This window comes from Drosophila ananassae, chromosome 2L (assembly GCF_017639315.1).
Source record: "Drosophila ananassae strain 14024-0371.13 chromosome 2L, ASM1763931v2, whole genome shotgun sequence".
Lineage (NCBI taxonomy): Eukaryota > Metazoa > Arthropoda > Insecta > Diptera > Drosophilidae > Drosophila > Drosophila ananassae.
The window spans coordinates 24,093,806-24,114,910 of record NC_057927.1 but is presented as its reverse complement, the minus strand read 5'-3'; the positions used below and the strand labels follow the sequence as shown (position 1 = coordinate 24,114,910).

Genomic DNA, 21,105 nt, shown 5'->3' with positions numbered 1-21,105 from the left:
GTTCTTAAATAAAAGTCGAGGGTTTGAAAAAAAGTCGAAATATTTAATAATTATTATATAGTACAGTCTCTTAAGTTTACGCTTAGAAGTTCTAGAGCAAAATATGTCTTTTACTTTAATTACTTAACAGAATACTCGTAGTTTCTCATGTTCTTTTCGTTTCAAAATGATTTCAATATTATTGTAGGTTCTTTTTTTTTATTACATAAGGCCACATTTACTGATATATACTCTCGTATATATAGGCATATAGGGTTTCTCGTCGCTTTTAGCTCGGCTAATAATAAGTGTAGGAGTGTAGGAATCGGCAAATCTATTTACAAAAATAGTCGTACAATGCACTTGTAGGGCTTTCGTCCGGAATGTTAAGGGGGTCAATCGGTGTTAGGGCTCAACTTTGTTCGCAGCTTAGGAAATATACGAGAAATCGAATACTGAGTCTAACCTATTGGAACGAAACTACATAACGACTAAAGAGCGATACGATCGTCATATAAACTACTAGAATAAATAGACAACGGCATCATTAACTAACTAACTAAAGCATGGGCAGGTGGAATCGGGGGCTACTGCTGCTGTTGCTGTTGCTTTGAGCACCTTAACATATAAATTGTAATAATAATTAGGGACGAACTTATTTAAAAAACATTGCATTACTCCTACAGTTAGGTGTACATATATGGGCGGATTTAAAAATATCGTTCGTTTTGCTAATTGCTCGGCTCGAAACTAAATAAGACGCTCTTCCGGCGGCGGTTTCAGCACATTGTCCATTTCCAGGCGCGGATTACAGTACTCCTGGGCGCTGGGACTATAGGTGCCCCGAGTCGCACGCTTATTCCGAGCCATTACCAGGAAGGTGCCCAGCAGGGCTCCGGCGATCAGCAGCAGCACCACAACCACGGGAATCACAATGATGGCGATGTCAGTAGTCGATGGACCGTCCTCCTTGGCTGTTATCTGTAAGATCCATTGGTTAAATTAGAAAAATCGAATCATTCATTAAAATAAAGTTTTAAACTTACCGGTGCTGTGCAGTTTTTGCCAGCGAATCCCTCAGGACACTCGCAATAGTAATCTGGCTTGGCACCGCAGCTCTCCACGCAGCGGCCACCGTTTGCGCAGAGATCCGTGGCATTGCAGGGATCCGTAAAGTTGCAGTAGGCACCGCAGTACGGCTTCTGGCAGATGCACTGGAAGGAGCCGCGCTTGTTGAAGCAGCGACCCAATCCGCCACAGTATTCGCCCTCCACGCTGCACTCGTCAATGTCGTTTTCACAGCGCAGACCCTCGAATCCGGTGCCCTGGCAGTCGCACTCGTACTTGCCCACAAGGTCCTTGCATTGGCCACCGTTCTGGCAGGGATTGGACTCACACTCATTGATGTCCTGCTCGCACAGTCGACCCGTGTAACCCAGACTGCACTTGCACATTGGAATCTGTTGGGAAAGGAAAGTCAGATTTAATCGGATGTTGGAAATTAAAATGGATGTAATACTTACAGGTCCGGTGGTAAGGCAGAGTCCTCCATTGTCACAAGGAGTTCGTTCGCAGAAGGGAATATCACACAGGGGACCCTCGAATCCGGGGGCACAAGTGCACGTGAAATTGTTGCCAGTTGAAGCATCTAAGGTTCAAACGAGAATTAAATTAAGGATACTTCCGAGGGTGAGCTTTAAGAGAGTACTTACTGAAACCATTGTCGCAGGTGGATCCATTACGGCAAGGTTCATTCTCGCAGGTCATCTGCTTGAGCACTTCGCATTGCATTCCCATGAAGTCATCCGGGCAGTCGCACACGAAGCCAGCGATCAAATCCGTGCAGTTTCCACCATTTTGGCAGGGCTGGTCAGCACACTCGTCAATATTCAGCTCGCAGTGCTTGCCCTCGAATCCTGGCTCGCATTGGCACTGGAAGTCAGCCACCAGGTTGACACACGTTCCGTTGTTCTGGCACACAGTATCCAGACACTCGTCGATGTCTGTGCCACAGTCATCTCCCTCGTAGCCCGCCTGGCAGGTGCAGGCATATTCATCGGACGGGGCACGGCAGTACCCGTCGTTCTTGCAATCCGTCTGAAAGCACAGGATGCAGCCCTCCTCCGGACGAGTGGCATTTAATCGGAACTGGGCCTTCAACTGAACGGATACATTCTCAGTGTGTGGATAGAGATCGGTGTTGGTGAAGTAGGGCAGAAGGAGATCACCTACTCGAGCCTCGCCCACACATCCCTTGAATTGGGAGCCTTGCTGGGCAGACTGAGTGGTTCCTCGAGCCTGTCGGGATTCGGGCATGCCGCCCAAATAAATCTGGTTGCTGCTGGCGATAAGCGATTGAATAGCTCCCTGTTCAATGTCGTTTGAGAAGGCAGGCGCAGGGTCCACCATTGACTCCCATCCTTTCCAGCCGCCCTCCAGTTTGCCATTGTGAGCTCGAATGTAGATTCTGCTCCACTCGCCGTCCGTATTTTCCTTGTCGAAATGAGCAGAGAATCCGTAAAGTATTTTACTCAGTTTCCAGGCCACAGTCACTCGACCTCCGTTTACTCCGATCTCAAAGAAGCTATCGCCGTTGTCGATAAACAGAAGAGTTCCTCCAGCTCGGGTGCGGTAAGCTATATCGATGACGGGTTTCAGAGCCTGCTTGGGGGCTGTCTCGCCCACAATCTCCTCTGATAGGGGTTCTTGGAAGAAGTAGAAGGCTAGTGGGGAACGCTCCTGCCCGGTGAACGTGATGTTCGTGAGACACTCGTAGCCATCGTCCAAATTCTGGCAGACACTCTCGCCTGGACACGTGACTAGCTGGCAGAACTCGATCTCCTGGCAGTCCTTTCCCTTGTAGCCGTTGGGGCACTTGCAGCTGTAGTCGTTCCAGGTGTTGCGGCACTCGGCATTGTGGCGGCAAGGATTTTTGCGGCACAGATCGTCGGACACTTCGCCCGCCAAAACGGATCTCTTATCGATTTGCACTGCTCCCAGCGGCTTGGCATTCACCTGGACATCCGTGGCGTTCAGGGGGTACATCTCCACAATAAGATTGAGCGAGCCATTGCTCACTTTGACGTCCTGAATAATTCCCTTGAAGTAGTCGCGACTATCATCAGCCTCCTTGGGCACTGCGGTATCCTCTGGCGGTATGGGAACTCCACCAGTGCCGGGAAGCGCCATCGATCCGGGTATTGGTTCCGTGGTAACTCCCAGCTGGGATTCGCGTGTAGGTGCAGGGCCACCCAAATAGAGCACCTGTGCGTCCAGCAGACCCGTCGTCGACAGTGTCTTGCGGAAGTACTCGGTGCCATTGAGTTTGACCTGCACAAGTGTCTGGTTACGCACCACCTCGATCAGATGGTTGTAGCCATTATCCAGCTTTTGGCCACCGACGGTGTATGCCTCCGGGGTTCCACTAAACTGCATCTTCACTAGCAGTTCACCACCATGCAGCTTGGCCGCCACATATGAGTCGCCGATATCTGGAAGGAAGATTAAATTAAATTAAATTGTCCAACATGTCCATATGGAGTTAACTCACTTTTAGTGGGTGTCTTCCGAGGATCACTGCCTAAATAGAAAACTTGGCCAGTGGGTTCGCGAGTGCGAATAAACATGGATATATCCAGTATGGAACGAATAGCCCGCCTGGCCACATCCGTCGTCTCCACAATCACAGCTGAATGGGTGGTATTCTCGTGTCCAAAAGTGGCAGCAGTCATATCTGAAATGGACGAAAGTTATTAGGGATTCTAAATAAAAGTAACTTTAATTTGATTATATGAATGATTATACGAATATTTATACGAATCGGATTAATAATGGCAAAGTTGTGGCCTTCTCCGTGGGTCAAATTGTGCTACCATGAAATTTTTTATAATTTTGCAGGGGATCCCCCAGAAAATTTTACAAAAAAATTTAAATAAAATTTTGTCCCTAGATTTTGATTCAGATTAATGGAAAATCGATCTACAAATCGATTAAGGTATTCCAATCGAGAATCGGATGGATAATGGTAAAGTTGTGGCCTTCTCCGTGGGTCAAATTGTGAAATTATGAAAAATTCCATGCATTTTTCATAATTTTGAAGGAGATCCCCCAGAAAATTTTACAAAAAATCTCAAAAATATTTTGTCTCTAGATTTTGATGCAGATCAATGGAGAATCGATCTATGAATCGATTAAGGTATTCCGATCAAGAATCGGATGGATAATGGCAAAGTTGTGGCATCGTGGGACAGTATGACCCACTTCATATTGACTTCCCACGAATTTTTCCCTTTAAGGATAAGGATAATAGAGACTTACTATACTGGCAGGTGTGGCCGAAGAAGGGTCTGGGGCAATGACAGGCAAAGGTATGCCACAAATCCGTACACTCGCCATTCGAATGGCAAGGATTTGGTTTGCACTGTTCCGTCCGGGGACATCCGCTCTGGACATTTTCCAACTTGGTATCGCCGTAGGTGTAGTTGGCACTCTGCTCATCTGGGAAGATCCACTTTCCGTTGACCACAATGTCCTGCATGCAGCCGACAAAGGCCGACGGCTGATGGGTGAGGTGGCGCAGATAGGACTTCAGGTTGGGTATGGTTCCGCCAAGGTAGGTACGCGGAAACGAGGGCTGGCTGTTGTTGGCCGTCTCATAAGAGCCCACTGGGAAGATGGCCTGTTCGTCATTGGCCGACAGTACCAGATGCGAGGTGTTGATGGCGACGAAAACTTTGTGCCAGTTGCTGTCGTTCAACTTCGAGCCAATGAAGACTCCCTCCCACTTGTTCAGCAGCGAGGAGTGCAGGTTCAATCTTCCATTGATCAGCTCCAGTATGTAGCTAACAGGCTCGTTCTTCTCTCCCGAAGTTCCAAAGGCCAGCACTCCGTTGGGTAGAGTTGTCCGGAACTGTAGGTTAATGTCATAGCCCTCCTCGCGCTCCGTAGTTACGGATATCAAGCTGGTGGCCACCATGGAGAGCGTTGTGGTCTTCTCGCAAGTGTTGCCCTGGAAGCCGTTCTCGCAGGTGCAGTTGTACCGATGGATGGTCTCATTTACCAGGTAAGGAAGACAGGTGCCGTTATTTAAACAAGGCTACAATAGAACTAGATAAGAACCAAGCTATTTTGTAACATTTTGAAGGACCTACATTTGTGCGGCATCCGATTAAGGGCACTGAACAGTTCTTGCCACCAAAGTTGGCATCGCAGTCGCATTTGTAGTCATTGATTTCGTCGACACAGGTGCCGGTCTGGCAGGGATTATAGCGATCACACTCGTCTATGTTGATCTCGCAGTGGGTTCCCTCAAAGCCAGGATCGCACTCGCAAGTATAAGTGCCAATCTGTAATGGGAAAATACATTAAATTAACAATATTTCATTTTTATAAATTGAATATAGCCTTACCCCATCGTTGCAGTTGCCGTGTTTGCTGCAGGGATTGCTCTCGCATTCGTTAATATTTATTTCACAATTTTTTCCAGTAATTCCCTGGACACAGACGCACTCGTACCTGCGAAAATTATACGATTAGCCTTGAAAAATATTAAGAATAATTCAAAAGACTCACCCGCTGGCGTTCTCAAAGCTAAACGATTGGCTGAAGACCTTGGGCAGGTCGGTGGTGCGACTCATTTGGTAGAGTGTCGTGTTGGATCGTTCCAGGCACTGGCTGTTGTACTGGCAGGGATTGCTCTCGCACTCGTTAATGTCCTGCTCACAGTTCTTGCCCTTGTACCCCATGTGGCACTCGCACAGGTAGTCCTTCACCTGGTCGATGCACTTGGCGCCGTTTGTACACGGATTCGAAATGCACTCGTCGATGTTCAGTTCGCAGTTCTCGCCCTCGTAGCCCGTTCCACTGCAATCGCATCGGAATCCGCCCAACTGATCGATGCAGTGACCTCCGTTCAGGCAGGGATCACCCACACAGTCGTCTATGTCGATGTCGCAAATGCGACCCGTCATTCCCGGGATGCAGGAGCAGGTGAAGTTGTTGATCATATCGATGCAGGTGGATCCATTCGAGCAGGGATTGCTTTCGCATTCATCGATATTGATTTCGCAGTTCTCGCCCTGGTAGCCCGGCTGGCAGACACACTCGTAGGCGTTGATCTGGACGAGGATTATAAGGAGAATATTATTATAATGTGAGATAAGTTTTGGGTTTAAAAGCCAGGGGTTCAAGTGAAATCTAACGAGGAAAAGAGTATACGGAGCTAGCTCAACGACATCTCCACTCACTTGTCTCAATATCCGATGCTTTCCATATTTAAAGAAAAACAACTAATTACACTTTAGTAACAGACACAGTTTTGGGCCATCAAATCCGGGTCTCATCAACCTACCTTATTGTGGCACGTGGCTCCATTGAGGCAGGGGAAACTGAGGCACTCGTCCACATCCGAGTCGCAGTGAATGCCCGTGAATCCCGGAGTACAGTAGCACTTGTACGATCCCTTCTCGTTCTTGCAGATGCCGTTTCCGCAGATCTTCGGATGCACCGTGCACTCGTCCACATCGTTGCCGCATGTCCGTCCGGTCCATCCGCGGGTGCACTTGCATTCGTAATCCCCATTCGGCAGTTCGGCGCACTCGCCGCCGTTCTGACAGGGCTGGGTGGCGCACTGATTGCACACCTTGTTCTCCGGACAGAGGCACTGGTTCTGGACGCACACCATCGGTTCCTGGCAGTTCAACGGAGAGCAGTTTTCCGCCTTTTCGCAGCGATCGCCGGAGTATCCCACGGCGCAGTAGCAGTGGGTGCCGTTCATGGAGCAAGTGCCTCCGTTCAGGCACTTGCCGTTGGTGGCATTGCAGTTGATGGGGGTGAGGGCCAAAGCAGCTACTCCATCGCCGGTGCTGGTCTGACAGTTGTAACCTGGGATTCAAAGGGATTTTTGTTAGTTTATTTTGTATTTCTAAATATTAAGTTAAGTTTTTCCCAAAAATTTAAAGTTTAAAGAACTATAACTACTCTTCTAAATATTTACAGAGGGTTGCACTAAAAGTATATTTATTAAGTTAGATTGTAATTAGAATTCTAAATAAATTATCTTTCTAGTAAAAATAAGATAAAGCTCAAATAATATTTTATTAGCTATGTTTAAATTTATTTACTTTTCTGCTCACTACTGTTTGTAAATCAATTATCTTGTCAAGTATCTTTAAGATTTAAACATTTATTTAAGATAAGATTAGGCTTTTGATCAAAAATACAAGATTTGCTGGGACTTGACCTTATTTAAAACGATAAGAAGGCCAGAATGGGTTAAAAATTCTAGGTCAAATCAATATTCCGTGCAATCAACTACCAATTATAGCCTAGTTAGAGCCTTTAACCGCTTAGAGCCATTAAACTAAACTGAAACTAAAGTGGTTTCGCATGCAGACTTTTAGGACAACCCTTTCGCTGTGGGAATTGTGTGGGGATATGCCAAACCTGTGTATCCACTAGCACATATACAGGTATAATTGCTACTATAGCCCAGGCAGGTGCCACCGTTCAAGCAGTTATCTTGGGGACATGCGACATTCAGGGATGCTGAGCGTTGTTGTGTTGCTTGTTGTAACTGCTGTTGTTGTTGTTGAAGTTTTTTGCTAATTGTTGTTGATTTTGTTGTTGTTGTACTTGTTGTAGTTGTTATTATTGAAGGTATCTTGGTTGTGGTTAAGGTATTTTGGCTAGCTGGGATAGGGTTTGCTGTGGTTCTTGTAGTTGTTGCTGTCATTGGTGTGATTGTTGTTGTTGTTGTTGTTGTCGGCAATTGTTCTTGTATCGGTTCTGGTGTTGTTGTCGGCAGACAATGACCAATTGGTCCTGAGGTTATAGCCATTTAAGATATACACCGAGGTTACGAGGTAGGGGATTAGGATTATAAAGTATACACCATTAGTTTAAAAGGTAAAGCAATGTACAGACTACATCAATGGATGATCTAAGTGTTAGGAGGAAAAGCAAAGCCACTTAAGAGAAGATTACTTTGGGCCACCTACTCAGTTTTAGTTCACAACGCTTGCGCTTCAGCCATTCGGGCGAGATGTAGCGCTTCTTTTTCTCACTTCCGCACAGCGTGGAGTCGGAAATGTCCAGCTCGAGCGGAGATTGCGGCTCCAAATCGGAAGCTTTTTGTTTAAAATCATATTTTTAATAGTTATATTGAAAGAGGAAACCATGACCGCAAAGCCCAAATTAAGCAAATGATTAAATGAGTTTCATGCAAAGCCCCAAAAGCTAGAAATACGTGCAACAAGGAAGTAACATAACTGAGATTATAACTCACCCGAGGTTCCTGGCTTACACACGCACTTGCTGCCCACGCACTCCGAGTCGATGGGACACTGCTGGGCGCAGCTGGGCCCCAGCTGGCACAGCTCTCCACTGTACTCCGGCGGACAGATGCACTGGAATCCGATGGCCTTGTCCACGCAGGTGCCCCCGTTGAGGCACTGCTGCGTCTGGCAGGTCATCGGCCGATCGCAGATCTCACCGCCCCACCCGTCCAGGCACTGGCAGGTGTACCAGCCGTAGGTGTCGAAGCACCGACCCCCGTTCAGGCAGGGATTCTTGTCGCACTCGTTGATGTTGGTCTGGCAGAAGGCGCCCATGTACCCCGTTCCCGAGCAATCGCAGCTGAAGCCATTGATCCGGTCGATGCAGCTGCCGTTGTTCTGGCACGGCTGCGAGGCGCACTCGTCGGTGTCGATCTCGCACCTGCCACCCGCATATCCTTTGGGGCACTCGCATGCCACATTGCCGCCGATAACCACGCAGGCGCCGTTGTTCAGGCAGGGATTCGTGTGGCAGAGTGGGTGGATGTTCACCTCCGTCTCACAGTGCTGGCCACTATGGGTGGCATCGCAGAAGCACTGGTAGTCGCCGCGAGAGTTCTCCAAGCAGGAGCCTCCATTCACACACGGATTCTTGGCACACGGCGATCCATTGTCCTTTTGGCAGTTCTTTCCCGAATACCGGGCCGTGCACCGGCACTCGTATCCCTCGGGGCTGGACGAGCAGGTTCCATGGCCCATGCATGGGTCGTTCAGACAGTAGTTGTCCGGCAGTCGGGTGAAGAGATCATGATCGCTGCAGGGACCTGGAGTCAAGGGACACACTCCAAAGACCACGTTCTGCACTGTGGAGTTGTTGACGAACTGCAGGCCAGGTCCGTCGAGAAGGCATCCGGAGAAGGAGTTGCCCAATATCAAGATGGCATCCTTATAGCCAATGTCCTGGTTGGTCAGGAACTGGCTGTTGTACGTGGAGTTGGCTGGGGGTTAAAAAGTTAATTAGTTTATTAGATAATCTTTCATTGGAAAATATCTTACGAATATTAAAATATATATGGCCTAATCTTGTGATCTAGATAGAAAGATAAGGTATCTCCAATCCATTCAAAACTATTCAAATTATTCAGATAGTATATTATATTCACATCTATTATAGAACTTTCAACACTTTTTTAACTACAATCTCCCTCTGAGACATTCGAATTCTATACAATTTTCGAGTTTTCAGTCTATTCATTGCTATCTCCTGATGGATTAAACTATTAGGTCCGTCACTCCGTTTCTCACCGTCCCAATTAGCGGGCACAATTGCATTACTCAACCCTCGTGATGTGATTCACTCCCATTCGATTCGGCAACATTTCACGTTTGTTTACGGACGGACAGGCCGGCCCAATCCAACTGAAAGAGGGATTTTCACTTACCAAATATGCTTGCCGCACGATCCACATGGAGATAGAGGTTGCCGTACTCGTACTTGAACTGGAGCGTATGCCAGCGGTTGTCCAGCAGTTGGTAGGGCAGTTTGACGTCCAGCCGGTTGTTGGGGCCGTGGACAGCGGGTCCGGCCAGTGATATTTGCAGAAAGTCGTTGAGCACTGAGATTACGATTGAGTTTTTGTTGTACTGCTGGGCGAGGATCTCGCCGCCGCGGCACGAGCGGAAACTAATCGCCGAATGGTCCCAAATGGGCATCGGCGTGGTCAGGCGGAGGTAAGTGGAGCCATTAAAGTACGCCTCCTTGGTCGGCACCTCCACCGAGGCGACATCTGCAAGAGAAGATCAAGATACAGAGGGTTAGTTGGTAACAACTACTGCAATGATGGGTGAAATGAAATGAAAGCATGACAAGGCCAGGTCGGTTCGGGCCAAGTCGGGCTCTCATTTAACTAATCGCATTTCATTCGCATTTGGCCAACGCATTTGTAACCGTAGTAGACTTCCTCATTTCGCGTATTTGGCGCATTTGGCCAATTGGTTTACTTTGGCTTACATTTTCCCACTGCCATTTCAGCACTATTTCTTTGTTCATTGCTCTCCGGCTGGCCGGCTGGCTAAGAAAGTGTTTTGTTTTTTGCTTTTCTTTCAGAGTAGCATTGACCAAATTAGACGAGTTGCCATGGCCCGGCACATGCCACATAAATGGTAATCAGTTAAGGCCTCCAGTCTCCTCACTCTATGTTCAACTTTCATTTACTTGGATCACCAAAGCGCAGAATCAATTCCCCCCAAGAAGACGAGAGTCTCCATCCGACTGTCTCTCTGTTTGGTTTTCTCAAAAAAACATCAAAACGAAATTAACAAGCTTTCTTGGACTCAGTGCACGAGGCGTAAAAAAGTAAGCAAAGAGCCAACTATGAGTGCTGTTGCCATAAACTTGCATGTTCATAAGCTGGTTTTTCATCAATACCACAAAAAAAAAAAAAAAGATATTGAAACGGAAAGAAAGCGGCTCAGGAAAGAAATTTTAACAGAAATAGAGACATTTAGACAGAGAAATATATTATAAATAGATTATAGAAACATATTTCGCATGAACACGAAAGTATTCATGACTACTATTCATTTTTCACAAGTCCAATTATAAAAATTAAATCTATTAACTTTTTTAGCTTTAATAAACTTGGCACACTCGTATGTATTTTAACACTCTGCCATTATGCCATATTATGAGGAGGAGATCATTTTAGCACCTTTTGGACTGGAGTGCCCTTTTGGCTGCCCTGACCCATGGCTGGCACCCCATGTCTGGCTTAGAAAGCGCCCGGGAGACCTCGACAGAACCTGAACGATGTTAAAACCCAGCAAAGTACAATAGTTTATGAGGCCATCGATTTTGCCGCCTCTACTTGTCGTCTTCTCGGACATTTTATTTGAAAATTAAATGGGATTTTGTTTTTCTGTTGTAGTTCCGTCAGACAAAAGTGGGCCAGGCAGGTGGGGAGATCCCAAGGTGTACCCAGTACTCAGTACCCACTACCCAGTGAGCAAGTAAATAAGCCGACTGTCAAGTAGCTCATAATTATATTAGACTCACGTCCGGAAAACTTAAGTTCAAAACTTAAACGACAAAAAATGCCATTTAAAAAATCGCATATAGAAACCGAATTATAGATTCTGCTAATGGCGTATCTGAGAGCTTTTGTTTCTGCCCCTGAATAAACGGAACGGAAATTTCATAATCATAACCACGACCAGAATTATATTTCTGGCTTTAATAGAGTTTTTCAGAGTGGCTTTCGGACAACGGGTTGTCAGTGTGTTTGTTTATATTATTTTTTGAGTCATGAATGGCTCGAAACTGAGAACTTTGCTCTACAGATTTTTTTGTGAGATTTTTTTAGCGGTGCCATAAAAAAAGATACAGTTTAATAGTTTCTCGCGTCTTTTGTCAAGAGCGGGCATTCTTTTGCAAAATGCTTTTTAAGCTTTTAATGATGTTTCGCTGTGGGTCTCAGATTTTTTCGGGGACAGAGATTGTTTTGTGCCGGTTCTTAAGCAGGGGCGTGGTAAGTGACTCCAAAAGACATTTAAAAACCATTCTCCGAACAAACAAGAAATTATGCAAACTACTCCTCTTGAGAATGATTATATAAGCTTTGCTTCGACACTCTCTTTTTTATAATTTCCAAAAATAAGCAAACAGGAAACTCTTTTGAAAATGTGAATGTTTATTGGCAATATCGTTAGTAAAAATGCTGCCCATTTCCACCAGTTTCCCTAAAACTTTTCGTTTTAAAAAGAGAAAACGTTCGAAATCTTAAATCTTTCTTCGAGAGATAATTACTCACTTCGAGGCCCGCATCTCAGACTTCCCATGCTATTTGCCACACGTAAGAAAAAGTGATTTATGCAAAATGAAGTGCGCTAAATACACGCAAAAGTTGTTAAGAAGGAAGCGGTACTACCACAACTATACCACATTCCTGGCCCGCCTCCACCCAGCCACATGAGACTTGTGAGAGAGAGAGAGGGAGGCCCAGTTAACAAAAACATTGCAACACTTGCCTCCAGTCCGAATACAACATAAGTAGATGTATGCAAATTAGCTCAGCTTGCTTTGCTTTTCGCCTCTGGCTTTGTTTTTTTTTGCTTTTCTGCATTTTGCATTGCATTCTGTTGGTATGACTAATCACCACCACCGCCATCATATGCAAAACAATACAGAGTACATTGCAAGGCAACTGCACACCTGGGGGCACAATAATAGTATTTTAAGTGAGAGACTTTCCTTGAAGAGCGCTTTTAAATGGAGAGAAAAGTGATTTCTTTAAAGATATTGAAAGAAAAGTATGAATGGGTATTTTTTCTACATTTTGGTGGCGGTTTGGGGTTTGTATATTAAGAAAACCTTCTTTGCAATTACCCTTAGGGCGGAAGAATAGTATTTCAAGTGAAACCTACTTCCCGCAAAGCGTCCTTTTATCAGTGAAAATTATGATTTTGAGATACAAAGCCTGATTAATATTTGATGTTAAATTTTAAGATTTTTTGGGTTTTTTCTTTCCCTGAATTACATGCCGCAATAATAATCTTTTAAATAAAAAATATTTTTTGAAAAAAAAAATGATTTAAATTTAAGAAAAGAATGCTTTTGAAAAAAAATGATTTAAAAAAAAGTATGAATGAAAAGTGCCTCTAAATTTTGAAATTTTCTCTTAATTGTGGGTTTTAATTTCCAATTTCCCAAAATATAGAGCAAAATATTATCAAAAGAGAAAAAGACTTCCTCAAAAACATCCTTGTTTTTAATAAAAAGTATTTATTTTAGCTGAAAACCCTTTCTCAGCTATTTCTTTGGCTATTTTTTCCGAAATTCTACAGGGCTTCTCGGGGTTTGATTATCAAAAAACTTGATTTCAAGTACCCTGGCGCAAAATAAAGTAACAAATATTATTTAAAGTGAAACAGACTTTTCTAAAACGCCATTTATAAGTGAAAAGTATGAATTTTAGCTAAAATTTTATTTCGAAATTCTGAAGGGCTTTTTGGGGTTTGAATATCAAAAAGACTTGATTGCAAGTACCCACCCTCCGAATCACCTGCCGGGTCTGCCCCCTCAGTAATGCAATAAGGCCAACCCCTATGGCCCGTTTGGTCACAAAAGTAAGCTAAGCGTTGCTAACTGGGCTAACGTGACCGGTTGTTGGGATTGTTATTTACTATTTCCTCCACAAAGAACAAAAAATTGTACAAAAAAAAGTTTCCAAAACAATAGAAAACAATTAAAAGAAAAAAGTATTTTTTTTCACTGCACTGATTCTTCAATTTTGCGCCAACAGCCAGAGCTCTGTTTTTGGTCATACTTCAATTGTTTTAACTGAGTTGTGTTGTTGTATTGCCTCACTTGTTAACCCACACCGAAATAACTATTTAATTTTTGCTCTAAATATTTTGTACTTTTTTTTATTCATTGCTTGTGTGTAACGCAACGCCCACGTAGAGGAAAAAAATGTTCATTTTGCAGTTGATTGTTTTGTTTTGTTTTCTTTTTGCCTATCGGATGTTCAGAAGTTGCATAAATTAGTTTTGACCGATTTTACTTTTTTTTTACATTTTTTTTCTATTTAATTTGTTCAGTCAGAAAGCCACAAACACTCTTACTATATCTACTTTTGTTTAATTAAATTCGAAATTTTTTAATTGCACTTTAATTGTTGTAGTTTCGTTTTCAGTTTCTATTAGTTTTTTTCCCAATATTTCATGAAAAAAGTGAAAACGCGACGCGATTAAAATTTAATTATAGCTTGTTGATAATACGATTATCGAAAAAAAAAATTTAATTACATTTAATGTTCATTAAGCATGTTTGAACTTCATATATGACATTTTTTTCTATGATGGTTAGGGAGATTAAAAAGTTAATTTTAGAAATTTGTTTATTATATTCCATAATTGGAAATAAATTAAGGAATTAATAAAGAAAGTTTAAAGGGACAGTAATGGTTTATTTTTCAAGTATTTTATGGTCAGAAGTTAAATAAATCAAAAAAGGGTTTCATTAAATATGAAAGTTAAATGTTTATTTTTAAACTATTTTATGGTCTGGAGTTTAACTAGATTTCTAAGAAGCTTTCAAAGGCTATATATGTATAAACAGTTAATGTTATTTTGTAATTTCTAAACTTCCATTAAAGGTATAATAATTTAAGTAAATAACACATATTTTACCAAACACTTTTGAATGTGTCAGATATGACGTCTTTGTTGCGTTCTTTGGAAAGAAATTTCTTCCCAAGATTGCTTCCCACCTTCACCTTTCATGTCTGGATGCACTTAGACCCCTTGGAGAAGAAAGAATCCATTGCTTTGGGCCATCATTTGTTCCAACACCTTGTTTGAAACGAAACTGAGATGCGAATGGGTTCCCACACTAATTTCCGCTTCGGCTTCCCAGAAATGCGGTGAGGAAATATTTTTAAATATTTAAATAAAACCGCTTCTATTATATGTATGTTAAGGCAACAATACATCCCACCGGTCAGAAGCTAATTAGTTTTGATAAATAAACGTTTCCCATGAAAGCTGCAGATTAAAAACCACAAAAAAAGCCAGGCACCCACAAAAGTATTCAGTCTCGAGTGTGTCAACGTCGGATTTGCTCAGTTTGTTCAGTACACATAGAGAAAATAGATAGTAATATATAAGAAAAAGGAGATATTATCAGATTTTATAGGGAAGAAAATCTGACAGATAAATATCTTGAAATAGAACTTAGCTTAATGAAGCCAAGTTTTTGAAGAATAGATCTTGAAAACTCTTATTTCTTCTCCTATTTTTAATGAATTTATTATGTCCCCGGTCTAAGTACACAGTTAAGTAAGACAGTTAATGCTTATTCTTTAATCTCTCCGTTCTGGGAACTGCAAAAAATAAACTACAGCTAGAATACTCCCCAAAAATAGAGCCACTGACTGACTCTCTCCCCCGCTATTTGGCGCCGTTGATTTTTAGTTTTATTTTTTATTTTTTTGTTGTCTGATCCGCTTGTGCGCACTGCGCAGGCGCGCCTGGGAACCAGTTTTGTGGCAGTCACTGTGTTGACGTTCCACTGCGGATCGCATGTATTTGTGTTGCCAACAACAATCGGCCCTTGTACGCTCGTTCTGGCCTGGGCCTGGGTCTGGGTCTGGGCCTGGAAAAAGGGGCTGCCAGACTTGTTCCCAAACTGGCACAAAGCAATGAACTGTTGAATAAAACAAAACCGAAAACCCGCCTGAGAATCTTTTCCGGTGCGTCCCCCAAACCTACCTTTCCCGCCACCACCAGGTCCTAAAGAACCCACAGAACAAACACAGACTGTTGCAGCCGAAACGCAAGTTGTGGGCGTTGCACCATGGAAAGGCTTTCAAAATAATTTCAGAGCTATGGAATTTTTTTTTTTTAAAGAATGCATAAATGGGGAAATCTTTTCGGAAGGGAATTGAATGAAAAAGTGGCTTAGAAACAGTTATATTGGAACTTTAAGTTTGAAAATAGGTTTCTATCTTGTATATTTCAATTTTTCAGGGTGGAACAGGTTCTTTAATAAAGTAGTTTTCGAACTGGGTTTCTATTTTAATTATTTCATTATTTAAGGGATTTATGGGAACTGTTTTTAAGAACTGTGATATTGGAACTTTGGGAACTGTAAGTTTGATGAATTTTAAGTTTAAACAGGTTCTATAATAAAGTGGGTTTAAAATTAGGTTTTTATCTTTATAATTTCATAATTTCAGAAAAAATATCAGATTTAGGATCTTGGGAACTGTGTTTGAGAACTGTAGGAACAGGATATATGTATAATAATAAAGGTTGAAAATTGGGTTTTTATATTTTTTATTTCATTATTTCAGGGATTTATAAGAACTGTGTTTAAGAACTATGATATTGAAACAGTAAGTTCGATGAATCTTAAGTTGAAACAGGTTCTATAATGAAGTAGGTTTAAAAATGGGTTTCTATCTCTATTATTTCACAGTTTCAGGGATTTAATAAACGAAATAAACTATAACAAAAACCAAAAAGAACCTGCTGGAAATAGAATCCACGCACTCTGATTCCAATAATGGGCTACTGAACCTTTTTATTCCACAAGTTACCCCCTAAATTACCCAACAATTTTTCTATGCTGAGGTGCGTTAGATCCCATGGTAGCTCTGATGGTGTGAGTTCAGTGCTAACAATGGAATTTCGTGTCTGATGTGGTTGTTGGCAGTGCTGCGTATGCAAATAGCTCTTCAACAGATAAAACGCAACTACGTGATCGCGGCGTAAAAGACAATCCAACAGACAGCATTGAACAACGCCCACTTTGAACACAATTTGAAACATTTGTTTGCCCGAAACTGAATAAAATAAAAGTGAGTAAAAGCGAAAGCAGCTATGGGGTTTTATGTTTTCTAAATATTATACATTTTTTTCTCCCAGATTTTCTCATATTTGCGGTTTTTTTTTACGGCTGTGGTGGTATGGCGGTATATTCCCAAGGTGTCTCGCACTAATCGATGCAGCCACTGAAAAGCGGCAACGTTGCAACTAGAAACAAGAAAGAATACCCGGGAATAGGTGGCTTCAGATTTAAAATACCTTTAAAGAAAGGGTTCTATATATTCCTGCCCTAAAAACTAAATTATTTTTAGCTCCAACCTTTCTGGAGGTTCTGGGGACAAATCACTCTTTTTTCTGTTGTTAGTTTCAGCTAGGTTATTTTTATAGACCTGGCTAACGACTTGCACTAATGGCCAGCGTCAGGCAATGGTCGCGGCCGGCTGCGTAGGCCCACCACACGGCCCACGGTCCCGTGTCACGGCCGATTGCACTTTAACACTTGACCAGGCCAACACACCGGACACCGCGCATCAGAACTCGGTGCGGGTGTGTCCCACTACCATTTACAATTCCACTAACACGAGGGGTCACGTGTTGTTATCGTTAACGCAATGCAGGTAGGTAGTTTCCTTAATTTCCCTCCACTATTTTTTTTTTTTTTTTTTGGTTCATAAACCTGCAGAGTACCTGCGCCGCGATTTTTCCCCAGAAAATGATGGATTATATCTGGCAAAGGGCGGAAATTCAAAGGAAAAGTACTGATGATCGTGTTTGTATCTTCTGGATATCTATCTTTATGTTAGATGCGCCATAGAAGCTGCCACAAAACCAGTTGTTGGTGCAGTTGAGGGGCTTTCCCAGTGCCCTTTCTCTTTAAAACAGGCTCTCTCTATTCATGTTCTTTGTGGAAAAGTTAAATGGTTTTTGATAAATTGAGAAATGTACTTTCCAATACCTTTGAGAAGAGATAATTATGTTGGCTTTTCCAACCAGGAAAATCTGTATACCTCCCCCTATACCTCTATCTATATCTCTGCTTGCCACTCTGCCGTTGATAAACCATTAATGGAATTGCGGCTTTTGCAACATTGCCATACACTTCACTTTCCGGCCAAAAAGATTAGATTACGGGGCAACAAAAGCCGGATGGTTGGCTGCCCGGCTGCCTCTCCCCGGCTGGTGGTGGTATTGTAAATAAATAAATTTTTAGGTCGTTTTTGCACAATCGAACACACAAAAAGGGGGCCACACAATGCCCAAAAAGGGGGGGCTCGCACAACATGTAACTCGGATAATTAGACAAAGTGAGTCAGCAAGAGTTATGAATTAAATACGGGGATTATTATGCGATCAGGTGGCAATTAAAGTGCAGGTTTTATAATTTTTTTTAAGTTTAGTAAATATTTAAAGGTTTTGTTTCTAGGAGAGATAAGAAGAATATGAAGCGAGGGGATTAATTAACACAATCAGACCTCAGGTATGCCAGTCGAATGAGTCACTTTATGGAGGAAAACCCGTTCAACGAGTTTTAATTTTATTTTATTTTTTCCGAATTCCCCCAAAAACCAAAGAAAATTCCTCCGCCCCAAAGGATACACTTTCTGACCTGTTGCTTCTCTTATTATAATAATGATTTTAAAATTTGAGGAAATAGCTTTATTACAGTGGAGCTTCCTACAGAAAGACTTGTTAGTATTTCTCATTTATTTGTTAATTTTATAAACTTTATAATACAATTTTATAGACAATTTGGAGTGTGATTTCTTGAAGGAACCACTTAACGAGGTATGACTGTCTTTAGAACACTTCAATGTAAACACGCTCTTTCCGCTCCGCTCTCTCCGGAGTCCGGACCAGATGTCCCTGCTCGGTATCGCTCTCTTGCCAGTTCTCACCTGTTGCTAAATAAATTAATATGAAGAGCGGTATCCATTGAGGCGCTGAAATGGCGCGCTTGAGCAAATGCGACGTTGTTGTTATTTGAGCTGCGCTTTTCGTTCGGTCTCGACTTCTCGTTGTGGTTGTGGTTGTTGTTGTTTTTGCTGGTTGTTGTTGTCTTGCTGACGCATTCGCGATCACAGCCATGATCGGTGTTTATTTTTTTAATATTTTTTTTGGCCAAGTTCGAATTGGAAAAAGGGTTGTGTCGGTTTTCGTTTTGGAGTTTTCTTTCCTTTTCGATTAGAGGACACTCATTGAGCTGGTTTTTTGTTTATCGCATTCACACACACTACCAAACACTCTCTCTCTCTCTCTCTCTTACACACAAACACCGACTTAGAACGGGTTTTCGGGTTTTCTTCTATTTTTTAATTATTGCTTTTTTTTTTTTTTGTTATGCGCCAGTTATTATTTGCACACTTTCGCACGCGACACTTTCTAGCCTGAATTTGAATATTGAGCCACAAATTTCTCAGGCCATCTTTGTTTTCGGGCCAGAACTCCAGCAAACGAGTTGGCTTAAAGGGGCCTGGTATTGGTGAGCTTTTGTTGCCCTTTTGAACTGCAGGCAGTTCTTCTCACACGCACACCAGCGCATTGGCCAATACCAACATGGCAATAACGTTCCGGCGTCTTTAAACTCTATTTTTCCGACGAATGTTTTGTTATTTTCTCAACCAAACAACCTCGACGCTCACGGCTAACACACTCGATCGTCGCAAAAAAATAAATCCCGAAAAAACGAAAATCTGTGCACCTGCTTGGAGATCGCAAACAAATATTTAAACGCAAACAGTCCGCTCGTTTCGATACTCGATTTAGTATTAGGTTCTCGTAGGCTACTAGTTTGAGCCAACTACAAAAACGGCCCAACTTAAACTATGCGCTCGGTGGCCGAAACACGTCCGAACGGTGCGAGAGTTTTGATTTGAAAAAACTTCGTGTTCCACTGTATCAGTTAGTGTGGCCAGAACGGCAGGTGTCCGGGCGCCAACACTGATGTTCGATAAAAGTATCGATAAATGGGTGCACCCTGTGCTCACCGGAAGTAGTATCCCTGGTAAAATGTAACTGATAACCAAGTATATAATTTGAAATTAATAAAAATAGATAGTTATTTATATATTTTTTTATGGTAAGAGGTTATATATCTTTTATTTATTTTAAATATTTGATTTTTTCTTATCACTGTGAGGAAGTCCCCTTAATTTTTGAGCTCGAAAGCAGGTTAAAAATTCCATTTAAAATATCTGAAATTCCAGCGTTCTACTTACAAATTGACCGATTAAAGCTCACTGAATATATTAGGCCATAAATTACGAGGCACGCGGATATTCGAGTGCGAAATATATGCAAACAAAGCGCCGTCTAATCGCTCAGCATAATTAGCAACAATAAGTGAAGCAAAAGCGCCGACAACCAGTCGCCGATTTTTGGAGGTCTAGGTAAGACTATATAATGCCCATGGGACTGGCTAGATGTCACAGTAGAAAGGAGACACTGGAAAAATGTCAGAGATCCCAGCTAAAGCCACTCTCTTTCTTTACATAGCCATCCTGGGAGTTACTCTTGGGAGTGGCATGCCCCTGGAGGACATGGACTTCCAGGAAATGATTGACTTAACCGATGTGAGTGATATAATTTTTGGAAATCCGGATATGGAGACCACCGGCGCTTTGGTGGAGGCCCACAACGAAGAATCCCCGCAGAACCCTGAGGAACTGGGCACCTACTACGAGGGTGATATACTTATTCCGCTGAGCTACCGAGAGGGCAGATCGAATGGAACCCGGAATGGCATTCTGGCGCTCAGTTCCCGCTGGCCGGGCGGTGTTGTTCCCTACGAGATCAAAGGACCTTTCACCAGCCAGGAGCTGGGCAACATCAATCATGCTTTCAAGGTAATATTCTCAGAGGATCTAGTCTATGACGGAATTACAAATTCTATCCCTTTTCTAGGAATACCACACAAAGACCTGCATTCGTTTCAAGCCCCGAACCACCGAAAAGGATTACATTTCCATAGGAAGCAGCAAATCCGGCTGCTGGAGCAGCATCGGCCGCCTGGGTGGCCGCCAGGAAGTGAATCTCCAGTCCCCCAACTGTCTACGAACCTATGGAACTCCCATTCACGAACTGATGCACGCTCTCGGATTCTTCCATGAGCAGAATCGCCACGAGCGTGACTCCTATGTCCGGGTGATGAACGACAACATCAAGCCCGAGATGATGGCCAACTTCGAGAAGGCCAGTTCCAGGACTCAGTCTGGATTCGGGGTGGACTACGACTATGCCAGTGTAATGCACTACTCGGCCACGAGCTTCTCCCGGAATGGTCAGCCCACTTTGAAGGCCCTTCGTGCCAGCTCCGATGCCAGCCAGATGGGTCAGCGCCGTGGATTCTCCGCCGGCGATGTCCGGAAAATCAACTTGATGTACAAGTGCAAGAAATAGAAGGGATCGGTCGAATTATTCTATCTAGACTATGAGTCTGGTATCTATCAGTCTATCAGTATTTCTATTCTTTCTTCTAGACGAAAGATTAAATTATTTATTTAAAATATCAATAAATTATTAGCTTTTC

At 42.9% G+C, this 21,105-nt stretch overlaps 2 protein-coding genes across 5 annotated transcripts; one reads left to right on the top strand and one right to left on the bottom strand.

The window, feature by feature from the left end:
* Positions 1-22: 22 nt before the first annotated feature.
* On the bottom strand, positions 23-19,493 carry LOC6503431 (protein crumbs). Of its 4 annotated transcripts, XM_044715985.1 has the most exons (15): positions 18,476-19,493; positions 9,695-10,039; positions 8,264-9,250; positions 7,977-8,105; positions 6,329-6,861; positions 6,225-6,266; positions 5,551-6,095; positions 5,388-5,493; positions 5,130-5,324; positions 4,297-5,074; positions 3,530-3,712; positions 1,692-3,470; positions 1,503-1,627; positions 1,026-1,439; positions 23-960 (listed from the first exon to the last, which is right to left on the bottom strand). In XM_044715985.1, exons 1-15 carry the CDS (start codon positions 18,663-18,665, stop codon positions 730-732), a joined length of 6,582 nt encoding a protein of 2,193 aa, XP_044571920.1. In that variant the 5' UTR covers positions 18,666-19,493; the 3' UTR covers positions 23-729. The 4 variants fall into 4 exon arrangements, with proteins under 4 accessions (XP_044571920.1, XP_001967466.1, XP_014759149.1 ...); XM_001967430.4 differs by lacking the exon at positions 6,225-6,266; XM_014903663.3 differs by lacking the exons at positions 6,225-6,266; positions 7,977-8,105 and adding an exon at positions 7,423-7,800.
* LOC6503419 (zinc metalloproteinase nas-8) lies at positions 12,039-21,052 on the top strand. The gene is made up of 3 exons (XM_001967429.4): positions 12,039-12,103; positions 19,784-20,422; positions 20,481-21,052. Exons 2-3 carry the CDS (start codon positions 20,030-20,032, stop codon positions 20,973-20,975), a joined length of 888 nt encoding a protein of 295 aa, XP_001967465.3. The 5' UTR covers positions 12,039-12,103; positions 19,784-20,029; the 3' UTR covers positions 20,976-21,052.
* The last annotated feature ends 53 nt before the right edge of the window (positions 21,053-21,105 follow it).